At 39.1% G+C, this 24,766-nt stretch overlaps 1 protein-coding gene across 3 annotated transcripts in view; it reads right to left on the bottom strand.

Annotated features, from left to right (window-relative positions):
* Window positions 1-24,394, bottom strand: part of LOC119513125 (myosin-8) — a 30,121-nt gene extending 5,727 nt beyond the window's left edge. The window contains exons 1-30 of one of the 3 annotated variants that reach the window (XM_037808031.1): window positions 24,188-24,394; window positions 23,367-23,510; window positions 23,125-23,281; window positions 20,965-20,992; window positions 20,765-20,873; window positions 20,579-20,671; window positions 20,383-20,446; window positions 19,609-19,707; window positions 19,413-19,516; window positions 19,118-19,256; window positions 14,145-14,263; window positions 13,910-14,059; window positions 12,631-12,801; window positions 11,094-11,412; window positions 10,926-10,990; window positions 9,307-9,394; window positions 9,090-9,207; window positions 8,604-8,727; window positions 8,373-8,509; window positions 6,632-6,887; window positions 3,991-4,233; window positions 3,722-3,898; window positions 3,501-3,646; window positions 3,328-3,418; window positions 2,850-3,239; window positions 2,284-2,410; window positions 1,872-1,990; window positions 1,560-1,756; window positions 290-473; window positions 42-207 (exon numbers count right to left, since the gene is read on the bottom strand). In XM_037808031.1, coding sequence (XP_037663959.1) covers window positions 42-207; window positions 290-473; window positions 1,560-1,756; window positions 1,872-1,990; window positions 2,284-2,410; window positions 2,850-3,239; window positions 3,328-3,418; window positions 3,501-3,646; window positions 3,722-3,898; window positions 3,991-4,233; window positions 6,632-6,887; window positions 8,373-8,509; window positions 8,604-8,727; window positions 9,090-9,207; window positions 9,307-9,394; window positions 10,926-10,990; window positions 11,094-11,412; window positions 12,631-12,801; window positions 13,910-14,059; window positions 14,145-14,263; window positions 19,118-19,256; window positions 19,413-19,516; window positions 19,609-19,707; window positions 20,383-20,446; window positions 20,579-20,671; window positions 20,765-20,873; window positions 20,965-20,992; window positions 23,125-23,281; window positions 23,367-23,510; window positions 24,188-24,394 — 4,531 coding nt within the window. Of the gene's footprint in view, window positions 1-41; window positions 208-289; window positions 474-1,559; window positions 1,757-1,871; window positions 1,991-2,283; window positions 2,411-2,849; window positions 3,240-3,327; window positions 3,419-3,500; window positions 3,647-3,721; window positions 3,899-3,990; window positions 4,234-6,631; window positions 6,888-8,372; window positions 8,510-8,603; window positions 8,728-9,089; window positions 9,208-9,306; window positions 9,395-10,925; window positions 10,994-11,093; window positions 11,413-12,630; window positions 12,802-13,909; window positions 14,060-14,144; window positions 14,264-19,117; window positions 19,257-19,412; window positions 19,517-19,608; window positions 19,708-20,382; window positions 20,447-20,578; window positions 20,672-20,764; window positions 20,874-20,964; window positions 20,993-23,124; window positions 23,282-23,366; window positions 23,511-24,187 lie in introns of all 3 variants that reach the window. The other 2 variants (XM_037808032.1, XM_037808033.1) reach the window with 2 other exon arrangements.
* Window positions 24,395-24,766: the final 372 nt, after the last annotated feature.

Genomic DNA, 24,766 nt, shown 5'->3' with positions numbered 1-24,766 from the left:
TGCCAGGTCTCTGTGGGGTAGAGAAATTCAAAAGAACTCACGCTGCAGGTTCTTGTTTTCTCTCCTTAGCATTTCAAGGTGGTCCAGGGATTCCTCGTAGGCATTCTTCACCTTGAACAGCTCAGTGCTGAGAGCATGGGACTCCTTCTGGGAGGCCTCAAGTTCAGCCTGAGTTTCTTCATACTTCTGTTTCCATTCTGATAGCACCTGGAAAAAAAAATCATCAGCCTATGCAAAGAAAAAGGGAGACTGAGTAAAATATTCATAACATTTAAGCAGTTCGGGCCACCTTATCAAAATTCCTTTGCTTCTTATCAAGAGCTGCGCAGGCTGCATTAGATCTTTCCACATCGAGCATGAGGTCCTCAACCTCATTCTGGAGCCGCTGCTTCGTCTTCTCAAGGGAAGCACATTTGGCGTTCACGGCTTCTACATGTTCCTCAGCTTCCTGCAGACACTGGGCCAGCTTCTTCCTGTGAAGATAGCCAGGCAGTCAAGGAGAGTGGCCAAGAGCAGAAACACAGTCCATTTCTGTAAGGGCGTATAACATGTGTTTCAAAACTGTGGATGCTAGAACTGCTTTCTAGATTGATAAACTGTACAGAGAAAGTCCAAAGTAGTGAATGATTGGATTCAAGTTCTTTATACTATAGAATTCTTAGAAACCACTGTTGCTGCTGCCATTATTTGTGTCTTACTGCATTAATTCAGAATTTTCGGGACCTCTGATGGAGTAGGTTGTGGAGGGTGAGTAGCCAATTGATTATATATCCCATCTCATTCCAAAAAGGATTTGAGGCTAGCTAGATATTGTTTTGGAAAAATACATACTGAGCATATTCATTTGCTTTCTAAGACTTTCCATTTTATTTTATGTACTTTTCCCCTAGAAAATAGCCAGTTTGTTCTAAGCATATACATTTGGACAGTTTCACCAGAGAAAGAAATGAATGGATGCATCAGGATAATTCATGCAGGCTTGCAAAGGCAGAGTTGTTGTTTTTTTCTTTTGAATTATCTACTTTTTGTTTCATTCCAAATTTGTGCTAAGTATACATCCTTGAGGTACAGAGATGTCTTTAGCCCTAATGCCTAAGAAGAGCCACTTAAAGATCTCCTTTTGTCTGTACACAAACCAAGACTTTACTTTATTTAGACCAACCCTGGCTATTATGCCTGGTTTCATGGCCTCTAACATGAGTTACAGGGAGAGGTATGTCTGCTGCACTGCTGAAGATGGCGGGCTCTGGAATAAGAACGTGTCGTTCTAATCCCAGCTGTAGCATTCGTTAGCCATGTGACATTGGGTTACTTAATCAACCTCTTGCAGACTCAATTTCATCCTCTATAAAATGGGATAAAAATAATTCCAATGTCATGTTGTTATGAAAACTAAATGAGCTAATACATACATAGTGCTTGACATAGAATATGCACCTAGTGAATGTTAGTTTGTATTTGTATGATGATGGTGATGTTTCATTCTCAAAATCCCAGATGCTGAGTTTGCAACTTAGAGACCATGTCTCTTTTCTCCTCCAGAAGTTCACAGCACATACTTGGCCTCCTCCAGCTCTTCCGTGCGCTGGATGGCGTCCGTCTCGTATTTGGTCCTCCACTGAGCAACCTCGCTGTTGGCCTTGGACAGTGCCCTCTGCAGCTCGGCCTTGGATTCCTGCTCCTCCTCGTACTGTTCCCGCAGCAGGTCGCAGTCGTGGCGGGAGGACTGCAGGGCATGGGCCAGGGCATTCTTGGCCTGTGGAAGCACCAGTTCAAGAACTTTAAATTAATGGATTTAATTTACACACTCCAAGTAGAACTTAATGGAACACCTTCAGAGTTGTTCAGTCAAGATCTTTGGTCAAACTCACTTTCATTTCTTCCTCTAGCTGATGTTTCAGCTCCTCAATTTGCTGAGTAGATGCTTGTTTGCTCCTTGAAAGCTGAGAGACTAAAGCATCTTTCTCATCTAATTGCCGGGAATATTCGCCTAAGAGTAGAAATAAAGGAAAAAGTTAGTGGCATAAAGAACTAAGTATTAAGCTTAGCTATATTAAATATATGCCTTATTTCTTCTGCAGATTGTAATAAAATGGATTAGAACTGTAAATTATAAAGGAGAATTTATAGAAAATTAGTCTGCTCATTCATATTTATTTTTTTCTTTCTGGCCTGCTCAGCAAATTCCAATAGTTTTTGTTGGAACTATTGCTCTTTATTCAGAACTCCTGGAACCATCCTTCTTTAGCTCATGATTGTGGGATCCGGAGAAGATGGCTTTACCTGCTTCCGTCTGTAAGCGTGCTTTCTGAGTTGCCAGGTCATTGATCATCCGCTGCTGCTCTTCCTCCTTAGTTTTAAGTTCACTCACTTGATCCTCTAGTGTACGGCACATTTTTTCAAGGTTTCCCTATGGGACACACGGCAATGAGGCATGAGACACAATGCAGGGAAAAAAAAAAATGAAACAAAACAAAAAACTCTAAAATGTGATCCTTAAAGTACTTTTAGATTGAATAGATTTATGTCAAATTTAAGCAGAAGGTTATGACTTTAGTTCTTTGAATCATGCCAGAATTCAAGCATGATGAGTGCATAATGTCCCTAAACTGGTCATTGTTGGGATCATTCCCTTAATCCACTGTACTGACACTTCTTTAAATTGGACTTTGAAATCATTTTGCTGGGTCATGATCAGCATTTTAAAAAATGAAGTAGAACAGAATATGTTAGAATAGAAAATGTCAGAGTACTGCTGTAAGTTTTCTGCAGACAGTGTTTAATGATGGAGAACAGCAGGTGTTCTTATAGATTATCAGTTACCCTGATTCAGAGACAGTATTGGGTACCTTGGCTTTGGAGATGGCCTCTGCATTACTGCTGAGGTCATCAATCTCCTGCTTGAGCTCGCTCTTCTCCTTCTCTAGTTTCTGCTTGACCCTCTGCAGGTTGTCGAGCTGCTCCCCCAGCTCGGCCACGCTGTCTGCGTGCTTCTTCCTCAGCATGGCCGCCGTGGCTTCATGTTGCAGGGTGGCCTCCTCCAGGTCCCGGCGCATCTTCTGGAACTCGGCCTCCCGCTTCTTGTTCAGCTCAATTTGGGCTGAAGTCGCCCCACCAGCCTCTTCCAGCCGCTCGCTGATCTCCTCCAGCTCCCGGGAGAGGTCGGAGCGCTGCTTCTCTTCTTTGGCCCGGGAGGCCCTTTCTGCCTCGATTTCCTCCTCCAATTCCTCAATGCGGGCCTGGGAGTGAAAAGTCGACATTAATATGAATTCAGGGCAATTTCAGGTTTTTTTGGTGCATGTAAAAAATGGAAGTGAGATGACTCACCTGCAACTCCTTGATCTTCTTCTGTAGTTGAATTTCTGTTGCCTGTTCATCTTCAATTTTGCTTATCAGATTGCTGATTTCAAATTCTTTCCTTTAGACAGAAGAGTAAGACATATTAATACCCATGTGAGTTGAAAAATATTTCACATAGAACTTTTTTCTGGACCTCCTACTTTTTAAGTTTTTCATCAAGTTGCTGTTTGTCGTTTTCTACATCCATTGTGGATTCTTGGGCCAGTTTTAGGTCACCCTCCAGTTTCCTCTTTGCTCTTTCTACATCCATTCGAAGTTTCTTTTCTTGCTCCAGAAACCCTTCAAGCTAATGAGAAAGTAAAATGTTAAAAATTGAATGTTTTAAAAAAATATTTCAAAAGGATATTTAAAATACACTTACATCATCCACTTGCTGTTCCAGCTTGGCTTTGGCTTTGTTCAGGGTGTTCACTTTGTCCTCTTCTGCCTGCAGGTCATCCAGGGTCTGCTGGTGGGCCTCCTGGAGGGCTTTCTTCTCCTTGGTCAGCTTGGCGATGGTTTCATCCAGCCCTGCCATCTCTTCCGTGAGGTTTTTCACCTAGGAAGGGTAAGAAGGAGATGATCTCTGCTCTAAAGCAGCTTAGTTGGGTGGCAGAACGTCTGTAGAGTGCAGCAGCAGATGATTCCTACCTTGTTTTCTGTGGCATGTTTCTCCTTTTCAACCTTGGCCAGTGTCAGCTCCAGGTCATCTATGTCTTTCTTGAGCTCTGAACATTCATCCTCCAGTTTCCTCTTCTTGGCCGTCAGCTCAGCATTGATCTCTTCCTCCTCCTCGGCTCTCTCTGTCACCTCCTTGATTTTGGCCTCGAGCTGGATTTTGTTTTTAATCAGTTGCTCACACCTTTCTTCTGCATCAGCCAAGGCATCAGCTTCCTGAAGAAAGAGTCATTAAGATATTTAGAGAGTTTGTTACTTATTTTGAATTTGCTCTTTGCACAAAATAATAGTGTTTATTGAATTCTGATGAATTTTTCAGTATGAATATAAAGTTAAACCTAATCGAGTGTTACATGGCCTGGGGAAAAGGAGCTAATTAGAAGAGAAATGAGATTATAGCTTTAGAAGCAACCTAGTTTGAAAAATGATTGGATTGCAGCACCTCATCATTAAAAAAGTTAGAGTGTAGAAGAGTGGAAAGACCTCTGGATAGGGCAAAAGGAAACTTGTATCCTTGTCCTGTTACTGCTTCCATATGTCTGACCGTGAGCAAATTGCTTTACTTCTCCTACTCTCAGCTTCTTCCTATGTAATTAAGTATATTGGAATAAATGATTGCTGCAAGTGATCCAATGATTTTTATTTAATTGAATAGGTTAGTTTTGGTTTTGGCTGTTCCTTAACCCCCTCAAATAACTAGTTGCTGGATTAGATTAACAATAGAAAAGAAAAAGTAAAAAAAAAAACTTAAATAATTTTATGCCTATGACTACAACTCCATGTAGCATTTTTATACACTCAGACCTTTCTGATAGTACATAAGCAGTGTTGAGATTATCCAAAATTTCCATTCCCACTTACAGGATTACCTGTTAGTCTCAAAATGAATTTTATCACTGCCCTCCCCCCTACGTGGGATCAGACACCCAGGGGAGTGAATCTTCCTGGCAACGTGGAATATGACTCCCGGGGAGGAATGTAGACCCGGCATCGTGGGACGGAGAACATCTTCTTGACCAAAAGGGGGATGTGAAAGGAAATGAAATAAGCTTCAGTGGCAGAGAGATTCCAAAAGGAGCCGAGAGGTCACTCTGGTGGGCACTCTTATGCACACTTTAGACAACCCTTTTCAGGTTCTAAAGAATTGGGGTAGCTGGTGGTGGATACCTGAAACTATCAAACTACAACCCAGAACCCATGAATCTCGAAGACAGTTGTATAAAAATGTAGCTTATTAGGGGTGACAATGGGATTGGGAAAGCCATAAGGACCACACTCCCCTTTGTCTAGTTTATGGATGGATGAGTAGAAAAACAGGGGAAGGAAACAAACAGACAAAGGTACCCAGTATTCTTTTTTACTTCAATTGCTCTTTTTCACTCTAATTATTATTCTTGTTATTTTTGTGTGTGTGCTAATGAAGGTGTCAGGGATTGATTTAGGTGATGAATGTACAACTATGTAATGGTACTGTGAACAATCGAATGTACGATTTGTTTTGTATGACTGCGTGGTATGTGAATATATCTCAATAAAATGAAGATTAAAAAAATGAATTTTAGAGTATATTAGAACATATAATTCTGAGAAATTGTATAGCTCAGTAAAATTTTTATAAATGACTAATTAAGGGACTCAGATAAAAATCAGTTCAGCCACTAACTTATCAGATTATTCTGGAGTGGAGAATGTCTTTAACTTCACAATGTTCATTTATCTTAGAAGAAGTTACTATCTTAAAATTTAAAAATATTTAAATGAATGTCAGTGGGGACTTCCCAGGATTCCTTTGCTTTTATTTTAACAGCAATGCACTCAATAAATCATTGTGCTGATTGACTGATGATGATAATTCTGAAAAGGGGTTAAAATGAAGACATCATGATGACCCTATGCTTTTGGAAAAATGTGACTTTCATATAAGTGAAGCTATCAGAGTGAAAAGTTGGAAACAGCCTTAAAAATTTAGGAAAACTATCCGTTTCACGTTTTTCTTCATGACACTGCTGGGCTTGTTGAACCAAGGAATTGGGAGGCTATGTTTGGACAGGGCACTGGTGGAAATCCTACCCTCTAGTGTAATTATAAATCCTTCCTGAACCAATAAATCGAGGCTTTAAGAACTCCAGGGATGTATTGAAGGAAGAGGGCACATTTCTCTAACTTATACCAGGTGGTTCAGTTCAGGTAACTTAAGTAAATTAATTGAGCTAAATTCTTGGGGGCTGGGGAAGGGAGATGGAGAAATAATAATGCCATCTTTGTTGAGATTAAGTACAATCTCATAGACTTGTGTTCAGAAAACAGAACTATACTTTCAAGCTGAGGCAAGTTGGTAAGTATCTGACTGTGATTTGGAGGACTTGGTTTTAAACTCCTCCTTCATGGCTGCTAAATTTTGTGATGTTATGGAATAAATTCTTCAATTTTCCCTTCTCCATCTGTAATGTGGAAATAATTGTACCTTCCTCATAGGAATATTGAAAGATAAGTGAAATACCAAAAAAAGAAGCTTGAAATTTTTTTCAGGGAAAGGCCCTTGGTAAATCCAAAATATATGTACAGTCTAGAAAACCGTCAGTAACCTAATGCATTCTGGTTACGGTATACTCACAGATTGGACCTGGAGTTGTAGGTCATTTTTCTCTTTCAAGAGAGTGACCATTTTTTCCTCCAGTTCCTTCCGTTTAGCTTCTGACTTTGCCAGACTTTCTTTAGTTTTTTCAAACTGTTCCTTCATGGTGGCCATCTCCTTCTCAGTCTCTGCACTCTTGAGGAGGGGCTTGATCTTGAAGAACAGTTTCATCCAGGGCCAATGCTTGACGTTCATGAAGGCACGTATGTTGTACTGGATGCAGAAAAGGGCTTCTCTGAAATGACATGAAAATAGTGTAGAATGATCCATTAGATACATTGTTATTACTGGTTATTACACAATGAATCTCCTTTTAATGGATACCCCATATCATATATATATATATATATATATATATATATGATATGTCTAACTCAGTATATGTTATTTGCATGCTTTATACACATATATGCATGCAGATACTCTCAGTCATAGCCAGTAGTCTACAGTAAAAATCCCTTGCTCATATGGGTTACTAATGTTGAACAATTCTGTGTTCTCAAGTCCCTGTCAAACTAGCTAAGAAGCTGACTTGAGAGGGTGAATATTTTTGTGTGAGCAGCATGAACCATTTTTAAGATCATTTGACTTTTAGGATAGTGATTTGGGAGTGAGTGTGGCAGTTGCAACGCATACATATGAATTATGAAATGGCATAGGTTGCTTTTGAATTGCCCTGTCTATAACGCTAATGATTTATCATTATCTTCTTGAATCCCCTTCCTTTATTTCGATCATCAAAGAATTATCCACTCTCTAAACTTCTGTTGTCAGCTTCTTCAGGTAATATACTGGCTTTTCTCACATTCTTTCAACTTCCTCAGTTTTATTTGAGGAACTAGATTGTTTACGTCTGCAGGACATTTAGCAAGGATCATGTTAGTCTACTTCTAAGTTTGTTTTATTTAAATAAAATTTAAAAGTAGTAACCAAAGATACCCCTTCTGCACACCATAGCAATAGAATGGCAAGGCTTGACTACCTTGAAGTAATGTGTATGTCTCTTAAAGCTGGTTGAAATGGAAATTCTATTTTCATAGGTTGAAATTTATGAGAACTGTAACTCTGAGAAGGTGAATACCAAGACACAAACAAAAGTGTAAATACATGGAAAAGACAGGAATACTTAAAATGCAGTACCTAAATAAGTACAGGTGGACAAAATAAATGTAAAGTATGGTGCAAGGGGAGAGAATGCAGTAACGCTGGGTATATGGAGCTGGGTGAGGTTAATTAGGGAAGGGAAAATGGAAGTTTTGAACTGGCGAGTGGATCAATTAGGATGAGGGGAGAGGGCTTGTGCAAATATGAATATCAGAGACAGCAAATTGCTTAGCCTGGCAAGAAAAGGCTTATGTGGTTGGAAATGATGGATGAGGTGGGGAATAGAGAGAGCCTTGACAGGCAGACAAGGCCACTTGGACTTGATATGGGAGACCGTAGGGAGCCACAACCTGAGAAAAGGTGTGATGAAAACCATGTTCACTACAAATTATTCCTGCAGCTCTATGTGAGATGAATGGAAAGGGAGAAATTGGAAGCAGGAGAGAAGTTTTGCAGGGCATCCAGGTGTCGAGAGATTACGCAACGGCTGATGTGTTACGGGGGCAATTTCTGAGCTGGGTGAGATGCACATATTAGCCACAAAATGAAAGAGTTAATGAGTGAGGAAGGCTGATTGATAGTCCCCAAGGGACCCTTATAATCATCTGGATGTTACCTTCTTTGCAACATCTTCTGGTATTCTACTCTCATTAGGAATCCCCTACAGACTGCTTGAGTTCTTGTTATAATCTGAGCCAGCTTTTCGTCTCTCATTTCTTCCAGGAGACCCAGAAGGCCAGCTTTGAAGAAAACCTGGAGAAAAGAGTCACAAATCATCGCCATGCTACGAGAGACACAGAAATGGCAGAAGGTACTTGGATCAGATGTAAATAAGTCACAATGATACCTTGGTATGTCCAAATTTATATTGGGTGTGATCAATATCAATAGAGGCAAGAAGTTTCTCTGAAGCCTTCTTGCTGTCAATGAACTGTCCCTCTGGAATAGCACTTGCATTTAAAACCTTGTATCTGTTCAAGTAAACAAAGAATGATTAAGAAGGTGTGATAATATGTGCTAATAAAATGACACAACAAGAAACATCAATAAAATCTGAAATAAAATGTGAAAGTAGAAAATCTTACTGTTCCTTAAGGTCCCAGTAAAATGATATGATTTTCTATAGTCTAATACATGCCTCCTTCCTATTTTTCAAAAATATCATTTCTTCTAGCTTGCTATTCTGTCCTGTTACCAAAAGACTATATTATTTGACTTCCTAATTTTATAATAGATGATAAGCGGGATACATAAAACACAATGCACGGAGGACAGGAGTTAAGATGAGAAAATATTCATGACATACAGTAAAATACAACAAAGAGGGACTGACCTTTGCTTAAAATCCCCATATAAGATTCTGCTGGGGAACCCTTTCCTGCAGATACGGATGCCTTCAAGCACACCGTTACACCTCAGCTGGTGCAGGACAAGTTCATGTTCCATTGCCCCTAAAAATATATCAGAGTATCTACTCTGGCAGGAGTACTACTGGACACTGAATTTTAAATCATGTGCCTGTTTGATTATTTCATGCTCTTGAGTCTTACCAGGAGTTTTGGTTTCATTGGGAATGATACACCTTACAAAGTGAGGGTGGGTGCTCCTCAGGTTGGTCATCAGTTTATTTAAATTTTCCTAGAAAAAGATAAAAGGAACTTTATGAAAAAGTGAGATTGAAGATTGCTTTTTAATAATCATATGGAATTAACCAAGGCACTTTCTTAACAATTAGGTATAAGGATAGGAGCTTTAATTACTCAGTATTTTGAATGTCTCAGGAGTTCTAAGTCTGCCAAGAAACCCAGAGGCCAAAGTGCTGGGAAGAAATGCTAATCTCCAAGGTACTTATTTTTGATACCTAGAAACTGTCTTATAAACAAACTGCAAATTCAGTAGCCTTGATGCACAGGAAGTGTTCTGGATTGGGAGTGAGAAGACAAAAGGTTGTGGTCTCAGCTCTGCCACTAATGAGCTGCCTGACTATAAAATCACTTTGGTCTCCCTGAAAATAGTGGAGATTATCTCACAGGTCTCTTCCATGTCTCTCTGGGCTAGTAATTTTCACAGTAGTAGTTTACAGTGGTAAGTCAGGTTAGTAAAGTTCCTAATTTTTGCCATTCCTTCCTTGGGTTTATTATTCCTTGGGATCTCTAACCTCTTGTTTTTGTTTATTTTTTTGGAGTCTAAAATAATGACAGTATGACCTTTTGTGGGTAGATATTGGAGTACTGGGAAAGATCTGAGATCTGGGCCATATGGGTGGAGTTCTTACAGTTGTTGGTTTTAGCAGAGGATGATATTTTATTCAAGATAGAAAATGCATTATAAATATTTCTGAATATTTCTTAGGTATACTCTGAGAAGGCAGAGTTTTTCTACATCTTAATTAACTATTAGGAAGTAATGTTCACTAAGTAATGTGAGTTTCTAGTCTTGAAAACATGTGCAAGTTGAGATAATTCAGATTGGTAGTGAGAAAGAAGAACAACAAGGGCAGTTTTCCTGTTTAGGTCTTAGGGCAAATGAGCATTTTGGTTTTAAAGTGAACGAACCATAGCCGTACAAATTCTAATACAGTGGCAGTTAGTCCAGACATTTTGTACACTCCCTTTTGGAAGAACCAGTTTTTAAGTTATGTAAGAAAATCTCATTATTTTGTAGTAAATTATTATTGTTATTATTTTAATTTTAAGAGCTGTTTCCTAGCTTAATCATCAGCTTTAGATGATTTCAGCTATTGAAAAAAAATTAAATCTACCTTCAGAGAACAAAAGGGCTTTGGTGTTAAGGAGGTCCTAATGAGTGCATATCAGGTGCTTTCTCAAAGAGGAACTTAAGGAACATTCTCAAGGAGCAACATTAGTGGAATAAGAATACAGCCTTCCATGGGGAACAGCTTTGAGTATGGTTCTTTAAAAATCAGCTCATTATATAAGAGTGTCTGAGTACTTGGTGGCATTCTTGAATAAATTAGGTAATCATAGTATAGAATGGATAAAGTTCCTTCCCTACAGGAAAGGTGTTGCCTTGGCTATATTCTGATGAGAGGGAATATTTGAAATGATTCCTATTAAAATTCCCTTTCCTCCTAATTCATTCTAAGTCCTATAATTACAACATTTCACAGAAAACTGAAAAAGTTTTTCAAATTAAATTTGCACTTTACCCTGAAAAGAGCTGATACAGTCTGGAAAGAAGAGCCCTTCTTCTTTGCACCTTTCTTTGCACCACCTTCTGAAGTAAGAAGAAAACCCATCACTTAAAGTAGATTCTTTGAGACTGGAATCTTACTTGCACATTCACTGGGAATGGTTGTAATTTAGATTAAGGGCACAGAAAGTACCTGCTTCAGCACTAGCATATGTGGAAAAGAGACTGGCCAGAGTCTTCATTGCAGACTTCTGGTACAGCCCAACCACGGTCTCGTTCAGTGGGTCCTTGTTCTTCTCCAGCCAGCCCACAATGTTGTAGTCCACGGTGCCGGCGTAGTGAATCAGGGAGAAGTGGGCCTCGGCCTTGCCTTTGACCACCTTGGGCTTCTGGAAGTTGGCGGACTTGCCCAGGTGCTGGTCATACAGTTTGTTCTTGAAGGACGTGTCTGTTGCCTTGGGGAACATGCACTCCTCTTCCAGGATGGAGAAGATGCCCAGTGGCTGAATTCAGAAAAGTAGACACGGGTTTCAGCCTATTTTCTCTCAAAAGATACAGGCGTGGTGGCTGTCATTTGATTGAATTATGTGCGCCCTCAATTAAATATATTTATAAAGTAAACCAGCTCAAAAAAGAACTTTTATTATTATTGGAATGACATTTTTACCATTCCTTCTCACATTCTCCATAGCATCATTTTTTTTAAAATTCAGTGTTATTGAGATACATTCATATATTATATGATCGTCCATGGTGTACAATCAGCTGTTCATAGTACCATCATATAGTTGTGCGCTCGTCACCCCAATCTATTTTTTGAACATTTTCCTTATACCAGAAAAAGTATAAAAATAAAAAATAAAAGTAAAAAAGAACACCCAAATCATCACCTCCTCCCACCCTACTTTTCATTTAGTTTTTGTCCCCATTTTTCTACTCGTCCATCCATACGCTGGTTAAAGGGAGTGTGATCCACAAGGCTTTCACAATCACACTGTCACCCCTTGTAAGTATAGCATCATTTTTGATCAAAATAAACAGAATATATACTCCAAATGTCAGAACAGCATGTGGGAATACTCTCTTAAAGTGTCTTCTATTTATCACACATTTTTCCTAGTAAGTGAATTAATCTATTGTCAGAGTTTTACTTTGTTGTGAAAAGGGCTTACTGACTGAAAATGATGTTTACCCTAAATGCAATAATTAAACAGTATAAATAACCAAGACCTTATTAAAGATTTTAAAAATTTAATCTCTTTGCAGATAGATTATGAAGAAGCATAAGCAGTTTGACTTCTTAACTTCTGAACAGCTAGATATCACATAAGCCCTAGCTGTGTTACCTGTGCTTTAATTTTTACTTAGAAAAAAGATTTGTTTACATTGCTGTCATCTTGTTTCATAGTGAAGACAGGTTTAGAACTAATGAGGTAGTTTTTCTAGTGAAGCAGACCATCTTATTAGTGTTTACAGTGGTGCTGTAAAGCTGGATTTGAGTCATTATTAGAACAAAACCATTAGAACTAAATTAAAAGCCCTCTGATCCTTCTTATGTAAAAGTTGAAAAGAGGAAGTCATTTCAAATAGTAAAGTATAGCTTTTGGAAATTGTTCTAATCTTAAAACTATTTGTGATTGCAGCAATACCTTCTACAATTGCTTATGATACCCTGGAAAGTTATCATTACAGTTCAACCTTTCTTTAGAAGTCAAACAAACCTTCTCGATGAGCTCAATGCAGGCGGCCAGGTCCATCCCGAAGTCGATGAAGGTCCACTCGATGCCCTCCTTCTTGTACTCCTCCTGCTCCAGCACGAACATGTGGTGGTTGAAAAACTGTTGCAGCTTCTCGTTGGTGAAGTTGATGCACAGCTGCTCAAAGCTGTTGAACTGCACGAATTATTCAAGATTTCCAATAAGAAGTCAATTTTTATAATAGTGGAATTCATGAATGAAAGAATTCTTTTATTGAAAAAATGTGGGATATAGTGATGAAATATGATTTAAACTAATTGTTGTTCTTTCAGATATCCCAGAAAGAAAAACTGACTTATTGACATGAGCCTTTCTCCTGACTTGGGGGCATTGTTTAGGGCACAGGCCTTAATTACACAGCAAGAAGTCTGGGAAGAATCCACCTCATTTTGCTTCTGAGATCACATGGGAAATAATAATATAACCATGGTCCTGTGTGTAATGGTTCAGATTTAAGGGTGAAGGGGAAAGTAAATGATTGGAAAGCCTCACTTCTTTTACCACAGCCACTTCTCCAATTCAAGATAAAGTTCCCCTTTGACTATCATGTTATTAAGGAAAGCTTATCTTAAGACCTTTCTCTGATGTTTAAAATGAAATGAATAGGCTGATTTTTCTTCTATTCCTATCAGTCATTTGGCAAATTCCCCTTGTCAAGTCTGGGAAAGTAGGGATTGGATATACTATAGCAATTGAAGATCTGAAGGGTCTTTGTAATAATTTACTCCCTCATTTTATAGATGACAAAACTGACACCCCAGAGGTGAAATGTTTGGTATAAGAAGAATTTGGAAGAGGGGAGAGACTGATCTGTCTCTAGCGTCCACCTTTAGGCCCTTTCTCCGTCACAGCAGATGCCTTATGTATGGACCAAACGAATGGGTTTCTGTCCTGGCTTTGTCTTATACTGACTATGATCTTCAGCAAGTGCTTTGGTTTTCCAGTTTCTCCATATGTAATTAGGGGTAATTACTCCTTCATGGGTTGTTTTAAGGATGAAATGAGGTCACATTTTGAAGTGTCGAGTATAGTGTCAGAAACACAGTGATGGCTCAATAAACATTAGCTATTATTATTATGTTATATTACCTCTTAGATATTGAGATGATAATTCACATTCTAGGTGTGAAGTTAGAAGAAGCACTGTGTACATTATAAATGTAAATGAATAATGGTAACACCTTGTGTATAAAAGCCCACAATTGCCTCCCTCCCACTTTTTATTAATATGAAGACAACTCACATCAAAGATCTCGAAGCCAGCGATGTCCAAGACCCCAATGAAGTACTGCCGGGGCTGCTTGGTGTCCAGCTGCTGGTTGATGCGGGTGACCATCCACAGGAACATCTTCTCGTAGACGGCCTTGGCCAGGGCGCCCACTGCGTTGTACACCTTCACAGAAAGAGCAGCATTTTTTGGTGTTATTCAAGACATGTTGCAAAGGCCCAGGTAGTGTGTGATGAGGTCGTGTACTTACCTGCTGCACAGTCTGGCCTTTGGTGACGTACTCATTTCCGACCTTCACCCTGGGGAAGCAGAGGGCTTTGAGCAGGTCGGCAGAGTTCAGACTCTGGAGGTAGGCTGCCTTGTCAGCAACTGCAGAGACACATTTCAAGAAATGATATCAAGTGATGGAGATCTTCTTTAATCTAATCTTTCCATTTTCTCCCATCCAATTTCTTTATTGTTTAAATAAGAAGCTTTAAATAATTCTATAGAAGATCATATATGAGACTCTCTGTACATTAGGGCCTGTACATGCCACTGAATGGATGATCATTTATACTGGCTTTTGGTGGTTTGTTGCCAGTAGCTTTTTTTAAAAAAAATTATTTTATTGAGATTGTTCACATACCATACTATTATCCAAAGATCCAAAGTGCACAGTCAGTTGCCCACGGTACCATCATACAGCTGTGCATCTATCACAATTTTTTCCCAACTTTTAGAACATTTTCATTACTCCAGAAAAAAAAAAAAGACAAAAAAAGAAAACTTGATTCCTCCCATACCCCTAACCACCTCTCTCCATTATTGACTCATAGTAGTGGTATAGTGCATTTGTTACTGTTGATGAAAGAATGTTAAAATGCTGTTAACTGAAGTACATAGTTTGCAATAGGTGTATTTATTCCCTATATACCCCTCTATTATTAGCTTCTAGTTATAGTGTCATACATTTGTTCTAGTTCATGAAAGAGATTTCTAATATTTCTACACTGTTTTATACATTCCCATCTTTTAACCTCCAACTTTCCTTCTGGTGACATATGTGACTCTAAGCTTCTCCTTTCCACCACATTCACACACCATTCAGCACTGTTAGTTATTCTCACAATAATGTGGTACAGTTACCTCTGTCCACTTCCAAACACTTAGGTTCAACCTAGTTGAATATTCTGTTCATAATATGCAACCTCTCCCCATTTTTTAGCCTCGTTCTGTATCCTGTTAACTTATATTTCAGGTCTATGTGTTTACATATTATATTAGTTCATATCAGTGAAACCATGCAATATTTGTCCTTATGTGTCTGACTTATTTCACTCAATGTAGTGCCCTCAAAGTTTCTTCAACCCGTTTTTTTTTAAGACAGTTTTGTTCACCCACCATACTTTCCATCCTAAGTAAACAATCGATGGTTCCCTGTATAGTCACATATTTATGTATTCACCACCATCACCACTATCTATATAAGGACATCTCCATTTCTTCCTCAAAGGAGGAGGAAGAGTCAAAGAAGGTAGAGATACAAAAGAAAAAGAAAAAGAAAGGAAGAAAAGAAACATGACAGCTAAATAGCAATGAAAGGAAAGAGAATTAAACTGAACTAGAATAAAAGAGTCAGACAACTTCACCAATGCCAAGAGTTCCATACTCCTCCTCTATGTCCCCCTCTTATAGGCATTTAGCATTGGTATATTGCTTTTGTTAAATTAAAGGAAGCATAATACAAAGTTTCTGTTAAATAGTCTCTACTTTGCATTAATTGTATTTTTTCCCCAATACCACTCTATTTTTAACACCTTGCAAGGTTGACATTCATTTGTTCTCCCTCATGTAAAAACATATTTGTACATTTTATCACAATTGTTGAGCACTCTAGTTCACAGAGTTACACAGTCCCAGTCTTTATCTTTTCTCTTTCCTTCTGGTGTCCCACATGCTCCTAACCTTCCTCTTTCAACCATACTCACAGTCATCTTTGTTCAGTGTACTTACATTGCTGTGCTACTATCACTCAAAATTGTGTTCCAAACCTCTCACTCCTGTCTTTTCCTATCTGTCTATAGTGCTCCCTTTAGTATTTCCTGTAGCGTGGGTATCTTGTTCACAAACTTTCTCATTGTCTGTTTGTCAGAGAATATTTTAAACTCTCTCTCATATTTGAAGGACATTTTTGCCAGATATAGGATTCTTGCTTGGTGTTTTTCTCTTTCAGTATCTTAAATATATCACACCACTTCCTTCTTGCCTCCATGGTTTCTGCTGAGAAATCCACACATAGTCTTATCAGGCTTCCTTTGTATGTGATAGATTGCTTTTCTCTTGCTGCTTTCAGGATTCTCTCTTTGTCTTTGATATTTGATAATCTGATTATTAAGTGTCTTGGCGTAGGTCTGTTCAGATCTATTCTGTTTTGGGTATGCTGTGCTTCTTGGATCTATAATTTTATGTCTTTCATAAGAGATGGGAAATTTTCATTGATTATTTCCTCTATTATTGCTTCTGCCCCTTTTCCCTTCTCTTCTCTTTCTGGGACACCCATGAGGCATACATTCCATGCGCTTCATGTTGTCATTTAGTTCCCTGAGACGTTGCTCATATTTTTCCATTCTTTTCCCTTTCTGTTCTTTTGTGTGTAGGATTTCAGATTTTCTTGTTCTCCAGTTCCTGAGTGATTTCTTCTGCCTCTCGAGATCTGCTGTTGTATGTCTCCATTGTGTTTTTCATCTCTTGTGTTATGCTTTTCATTTCCATAGATTCTGCCAGTTGTTTTTTAAAACTTTTAGTTTCTACCTTATGTTTTCCCAGTGTTTTATAGCCTTCATCTCTTTTGTTATATCTTCCATGAACTCGTTGATTTGGTTTTTGGTTTGATTTAGCATATTTCTTTGAAAGTCTTTAATAGATTGTTTCAATAAAATGAAACAGTATCTCAACTGTATCTTGATTGAGGTGTAAGTTTGTTCCTTTGGGCCATTTCTTCATTTTTCCTAGTGTAGATTGTAGTTTTCTGTTGTCTAGGCACCTGGTTTCCTTGGTTACCCCAATCAGATTTTCCCAGACCAGCACGGGTTCAGGTCTCAGAATGGGGTTATAGTCAGGGTGTATCTTAGAAGAATGACAGACTTTCCTGTGAGGTCTCCAGACACTGTGCTTTTCCTAACCTGCCCAGCAGGTGGTGCCTGTCAGACTGTCGCTCCAACTGACGTAACGAGGTGTGACCTCCTTAGTTTCTGTTTTGGCTGTTCCCCTCCCCCCAGGCTCTGGGGTCTGGTTCTGAAAGGGAAGCTGGGCCCAACCTCCCTACTCTTAGGGAAGATACTCTCCCTAGGGATTTATCATCTGCATTTGAATAGTCTCTCTGACTCTGTTATCTCCACCCCTGTCTGGATCAGAGTGCTGCAAATTGAAAATGGCTGTGTCTTTCTCCTCTGAGCCCCTCAGGTTGAGAGAGAGAAAAGGGGACAGAAAGCCCCCTTTTGGAGCCAGTACACAGCCCCCCAGTTTCACTCATCGGCCAGAGGTCTTCTGGGCTCCCCCTCCTGGAACAGATGAGTCTTCTGGTTCTTTAAAGTCAGTTGTCACTAAAAGTCTCTGTCTGCTTGTTGGGGGTTTGTAGCTTGTATTCAGCAGTCCACATTTGTTAATTAAAACCCCAGTTAGAGCTCAGCTGAGCTCAGTTCTCTCGCTCAGAGAGTGCTGCTAGTTTCTACCACAGCGAGGTTTTGCCTCTTAGCCTGCCGTGGGGATAGTGGGCTCTTGGTGCAGTTCCACAGCTTTTACTTACAGATTCTGTGCTGTGATCTCAGGCATTCCTCCCAATTCAGGTTGGTGTACAATGTGTGGACAGTCATGGTTGTCCCCCAGCAGTTATTCCAACTTATTTACTAGTTGTTCCTGGTTGTTTATTAGTTGTTCCAGGGGACTCACTAAATTCCACTCCTCCCTATGCTGCCATCTTGCCCATCCTCCTCCAGTAGCTTTTGAGAAGTTGGTCAACCATGGGCATATGTCCAGGGTTTATGGCAGTGCTTATGGAAAGTAAAAGATATAGTCCTTGCTCTTAAAACACAATAGCTATAGTGGGAGGGCAAAGATAAATACACCTTAATATTCACTGTTAAGGAGGGGTAAAAGTCAGAATATTTGGATTCTTATCTCAGTTTTGCCACTCACGATTTAACCTTACTGAATCAGTTTCTTTATCTGAAAATGTGGGATTAAACTTCCCTGGGTGATTCCTAGAGAGTCCCTTTCTAAAGTTTGTTTGGTGAGTATAATGTAAATGCCACTTAGGTAAAAAAATAAATGCTCAAAAGTTTAGAGGAGGGAGAATGAATGTCAAGCTGGGGTGGTCAGGAAAGGCAAGCAAATAACTTTGGCTTTCCATGGTAGATCCTGTACCTTGAATGCTCTTTCCGTATGTGGAATATATACTTTTTCTTTATCAGTTCTTTTTTTAAAAATCTTATTTGCTACCTCTGTTGTCTACAGATTTATGTGTAGACAACATACACATGCATGCAGATATCTCTAGGGGCATCCTCTGCCTGTGTTCAGGCAGATCCCATATTGCCAGCTACTAGGTTTTTCTAGCTAGTGCTAAAATAGACCAGTATACAAAGTAATCCTATGTACTTATCTTTTATTGTACATCTCCTTTTGTCTCTAATTATCTTGCCCTAGTTTGTGCTTTTTAGATATCTCCTACCAAGGGTTCATTTTAACTTATTTATGCTGGTTAGAAATTATGGAGATCTGGAGAAATGAGGAAGGGAGGGGCTTGAGAGGGCATGAAATGTGATTTTCCTTGGTTCTCAATTCCTGGGGATGACATTTCTCTGAGAGCACCCCAGAAAAGTAGATAGATGATAGATAGATAGATGGATAGATAGGTAAATGTATGGTCAGTAGGTGGATAGATAGATATGAATGTATTTCTATATGTACATATACTGAATAGCAAAAATATGGGAAGAATACTTACTTCTGGAGTGATAAAATTGAGAGAATTTTTGTATGTTGTTTTGTAGAATTGACTTCATTACTTTTTAGTCACGTGTGTGTGTGTGTGTGTGTGTGTGTGTGTGTGTGTGTGTGTGTAAATGTGTATATGCCCTTCAGAGGCTTAGCTACAGAGGAGATGTGAGTTTAGAGTAGCCCCCTCCCCCCTTTATTTGCCATATTCTGTGGTTTAAACCCAGATGGAGATTCATTTGATACCTTCGGTGCCATCTGGCTCAGCCTGCTCCTCACGCTGCTTTTGTTTGAATTTCATGTTCCCATAATGCATCACAGCCCCTGTGAGCTTATAGATGGATACTTTCTCTTCAGGAGTAAAGCCCAGGATGTCAATGGCACTCTGCCAGGAGAGATGAGAGGACAAAAGTTAGGGCAGAAGAGATTAATTTATTTAGGATAATTTATACCATATCCCCAGGTAGCCACACTTCCAGTGGGTCACTATTGTCATTCCCACACATAATGGGTTTTTAAAAAGTGTGTGTATGTGACTTACGTCAGTGGCCATCAGCTCCTCTTGGTCATCAATGCTGGGAACTGTGATCTCGCCCTGGCTGACGAAGGCATAGTCGTATGGGTTGGTGGTGATCAGGAGCATTTCTGGGTACATAGAATTCAGTGTATATGTTTTACATTTGAATTTGCTAATAAAACTAGTAACTTCTAGCCTGTGAATTTAAGTTCTTTCTTACCAATTAGATCTGGCTTCTTATTAGAAGTGATCTGATAAAAAATATGGTAGCTTCTTTCTGCCTTTAGCTGGAAAGTAACTCTAGACTTTTCTAGAAGATCTGAAATGAAAGGTAGTTTCTGAATTAGGAAAAAAAAAATCAATTCTCCTATTAAATGAACCTCAGTGTCTCTGGCCAAACTTGGGGGCAATACATTTGGCTCCACTGAGATTTCAGCTTGTTGATTGATCTCCTTGATGCTACATATTAGAATTGCAGATACATTTGGCAGTTGTCCATGTAACTCACCACGAAGAGCAGAAACTAAAGTATACCTGCTTTAAACAAATGAACTTTTCATATGGTAGACCTCTGTATTATACCTTGATTCCTAATATTCCTTCCTTGCTTGGACCACCTTAGACTCATTCTGTGGTGAAGAAGCTGCCTTGGTGATATCTACCAAGGATCAGATCAAGACCAAATCACAGAAATGTATTGTCAACCCCCAGGTAACACAGGGACCCATAGGTAACACTAGTGTTTGTCCTGGGGGAAAAAATCATGGTTGCTTCTGAGGCAGACATTCTTCTAGAATGTGCTATAGAATCATTAGTGTGAGATTGAGGTGAGTGGAGCATGCAATAGATTATGGATAACTGATATTAGCTCACAACAGTACTGGTAGTAGACCCATGTTTTACAGGCTCCATGCACAGTAAGTCTTGCAAAATATCCCTGCAAATGAAATCACTTGTATTTCTGCTTTGATTTTTCAGTGGTCCTGTTACTCACATGTTTCTATATCAGCAGAAGCCAGCTTCCCTGTAGTACCAAAGTGGATTCTAATGAATTTACCCTTTAAAAGAAAAAGATTATTTAGTTTTAAAAAATTGAAGCACACAAGGAGAAGTAACTGAAATAATAATTTAGAGAAGGCTTCTGTAGCACTTAAGTGCAGAGAAGACCCCTCTGTGACCAAGAACCTTACAAAGCGCGAGGAGTTGTCGTTCCTCATGGTCTTGGCGTTGCCAAAGGCCTCCAGCAGGGGGTTGGCGCTGATGATCTGATCTTCCAGTGTCCCCTGCACAGGAAGGAGCAGTCTTCACATCTGGGGCTCGGGGCTCCCCGAGAGCCCTGACACAGTCTGGACTCCGACTCTGGCCTCCAGACCTACCTGCATTTTGCCACTTTCTTCCTCCTTCTTCTCCCCAGTCACTGCAATTGTTGCAAAGTACTGGATGACACGCTTGGTGTTCACAGTCTTTCCTGCCCCGGATTCTCCGCTGTCAAACAGAAACCAGAGAAGAGATCAGAGCTACAAACCACATTGTCAACACCCACCCCAAACCAGAGAAGGAAAAAAAAGTCACCTACGTGATCAGGATGGACTGGTTCTCACGATCTGTGAAAGAGAAACCAAGACCTTCAGTAACAACACACATTCAATATGATGACTGTTGAATCCATTCAGATCAAATGCAGCTTGTTCTTAATATTTTGACGGTATCAGCTATGATTTTGATTTTGTGTTTCACCTCCAAAATAGTCCCTTCTTTCTCAGAGCAAACTTTGTGAAAATGAGAGGCAAAGAATCACCATTTTGTTTGTTATTTGTTTTAAACTCTTGTTATGAAAAATTTCAACTATATGCAAAGGTAGAGAGACTAGTGTAATAAGCTCCATGTACCCATCATACCACTTCAACAGTTATTAACATATGGACGATTTTATTTCATCCATTCCCCGATCCAATACCATTGGATTATTTCAAAGAAAATCCTAGACGACATAACATTTCATACATAAATACTTCATTAAGAGTCATAGAATTTTGAAGTTATAGAGATCTTAGAAATTGCTTAGGCCAACTTTTTTATTGAACAGATACAGAAACTGAGACGAAAAGAAGTCTTCTCCGGTATTAATTGCATAGCTTGTTAGTATCAAAAATATACAGGTCTTTTGACTTACCATTTATATATTTTTTTGCTACCTGGCCTCCTCCCAACTCTTGATATCATTAATTTGACTACTGGTGTTACTAAATAAGGAAGGGATCTGGAATTTTGAATGTCTGTGTTTATTTACTTTTATTTTCCTTTTAATCTTATATACATTTCGAAGTAACAGAAAATGTTGCGACTAGTTATGTGACTGACATGTTGGTATTATCGTAATTTGCTGATTTGTTTAGTATCTAATTCTATGCTGATAAATTACAGATTTTAGAGAATTCTAAACTTCTATTCAGAGAAGTAGATATAGATTTTGGATAATACTCAGATTGCTTTTTTTCCTAACATAAGCAAAATCATGAAAGATCATACTGTATCTAGTGGGAACATAGATTAAAAAAACCAGTGTTCTGGTCTCTTTTGGCAGTGCTAGAATAATGTTCTGTGATTTGGTAGTCACATGCCACGGTTTTGCATGCTTTTATATGAAAATAATGTTTGTGCACCATCAGTAACCTTGAATTTAGGGCAGCCCCAAAGCTGGCTTGTGGAGACCCTGGTGGTAGTGTTGATGTACATAGCAGAGTAAATCCATCTGGTGAGTACTAAAACCCGTGAAATGAGCCACTTTTAGATAATTTCTGGGAGGAAGCTAGTTTCTGTTAATAACCAAAGAATAATACGCTGGCATGGAATCCTTGTAGAACTGCTGTTTGGTTTGCAATGGAGGATTCCTGTTTTTCACTTTCTCTTCTCTCCCCATGTTAAAAGACAATTAAAAGCAAGTGCAACAAAACAAACAAAAAAAAAAAAGAAGAAAGAGAAAAACCTCTCAGTTTCCAAAACCCCATTGAACAATAGGGAACTCAAGAATTTAGAATATTTCCAAAGGGAGTACATTTGGTGTGTGAAGATGAAAGGTTTTAATGCTGTATTTGGGGGCCCATAATGTGTATTAAAGCTGAAGGTTATGCTTTGATAAGGCAGTAATAGACTGATACAATTTTAAAAATATATTTTCAAAGAAAGGGGTACTTTTTTCTTGCATTCTAATAGGAAAATGCTTCAAAAGTTTTGGGAGGAAAACCATAGCTTTTTGTTTATGCATGTTCTACCCTAATAACTGGTAACATTAGCAGTGCCATTTAAAAATAAAGGATAGGAATTCATAACATTTTCTAGCCAATTCTGGTGACTATTTTCCTTGATTGCTGTGGATGTGGATATTTTTTAAAAATGTATTTGAGCTTCTTTTTCTATCCAGATCAGAAAATTAAAAAAAGAAAGTGTAGGAGAGCAATAAATATGTTTACAGAGGTCTGCTCATTGTTTCAGCTAGGCTCCCACTTACGAGCAGTGTTTGCTTGGGCAGGTCAAGGAACTCAGTGAGCTTTGCTCTGCTCACCTGTAAAATGGAGATGGCTATTGGGAAGAACATGACAGCACAGCTCTGAAAGTTCTTCAGAAACAGTGAAGCCCATGCGGCTGGAATGTATTGTTATAATTAAAGCCCCAGCTATATCCGTGGGGTTGTTAAAGATTCTATTTACAGATTTCTGAAAATAGATGCATCACTCACCCGTCAGCATGAACTGGTAGGCATTGTCAGAGATGGAGAAGATGTGGGGTGGGGCCTCCTGGCGCTTTTTGCCCCTGTAGGCAGCCACCACCTCGGGGTTGTACACTGGCAGCCACTTATAGGGGTTGATGGTGACACAGAAGAGGCCCGAGTAGGTCTGGGAAAATCAGAAAATTCATCATTTGGATCTTGTCTGTACTCAGAGAGAGAAGTGGAATAAAGAAATGCTCAAGGGCTCTCACGTAGATCATCCAGGCTGTGTAGCGCTCCTTGAGGTTGTATAGCACTCCGGGCTCGTGCAGGTGGGTCATCATGGCCATGTCCTCGATTTTGTCATATTTGGGAGGGTTCATGGGGTAGACTTGGTCTTCCCTGACAGTTAGAGTCTGGCCAATAAAGTAAGAGTTCCATTTGTATTAGTGGTAATGTTTGTTTGTTTTGTTTATAAAACTACAATCACAGACACTTTCTGTTATGCTATTCAGTGCATTTTAAATAAAGGCATGGGAATCTGTTCATTTCAAAGAGTTTGGCACTAAGAAAATAAGCTTCTTGTGATGAGCTAGATTACTACCTTTTTTATTCCTCCCACATTCTTATCCCCATCCCAGATTTATTTATCAATTTATATCCTTTCTTTTTTTTATTTTAATAGGTTAAAATACTAAAAAAAAATTTTCCCTGCCATTCATTGTAAGAGACCTCAGTTGGTTTTTGGAAGTAGTTGGGGATATTAATACATGATTTGACTGAGTAAACAACTCAAGGATTCTTCTGATAGGAGAAGTGAGTTTTTACTTCTCCTAAGTGTAGGGAGTTAGGCTGTAAAGTAGGGAACTGAAGGGAAATGGTGAAGGTGATACTAGTGGGATAAAGTCCTCTGGGAGGTTGGGAAGGAGGGAAATGGCGTTAATGCTGAGAATTTCTTTTGCCTTCCAAATTGGATGTCTACAAACCAATTAGCAGGGTGTTTGTATTGACAATAGGCTTAGAGATTCCCAGCAAGTCAGGCTGAGAGATAGACAATAAAATGGGGGATATTTCTCCTTCTGTTTGTACTTACTGCTCCACCTTCAGTCTTTACAGTTACTTTCCCTCCTTCCTTGCTTTGTATAATGCTCTTCACGTAGGATTCCTTGGGCTCCACGACAAAAGCAGATGTTTTAGCATCAAAAGGCTTGTTTTGTGCCTCAATCCGTTCCTTTTCTGATTTTCGAAGATAAGGAGCAGCTTCGCCAAAAACAGCCATCTCAGCATCTGAACTAGCCATGGCTGTGATTTATTTAGGAGAAGAGTCTGCTTTGGGGATAAAAAGGGAACTAGAAACCAGAAAATATATCCATGAGTTAAGTTGTGAACTTAAAGTAATATTGAGCAGCCTTAACCTGGACTGTAACTCTTCTTCCAGTCCAGCATTCACTGGTGTTCTAACTTAGTCATTCACCAGTGTTCTAACTTAATCTGTTAACTTAGTATGGAATGAAACTGTATTCTGAGGCTTCATTTTTAGGACTTTGCAAATTTCCTTCCCAGATAACTTATCTTGATCTTCAGGGCTAGAGTACTTACAGTTGAATTAAAATTGAATCCTTAAAACTGTTGATGGATTGTTGTATAGCAACTGTCATTATTTACTCCCCAC

This window comes from Choloepus didactylus, chromosome 18 (genome assembly GCF_015220235.1).
Source record: "Choloepus didactylus isolate mChoDid1 chromosome 18, mChoDid1.pri, whole genome shotgun sequence".
Classification (NCBI taxonomy): domain Eukaryota; kingdom Metazoa; phylum Chordata; class Mammalia; order Pilosa; family Megalonychidae; genus Choloepus; species Choloepus didactylus.
This window is presented reverse-complemented; position numbering and strand designations above follow the sequence as displayed.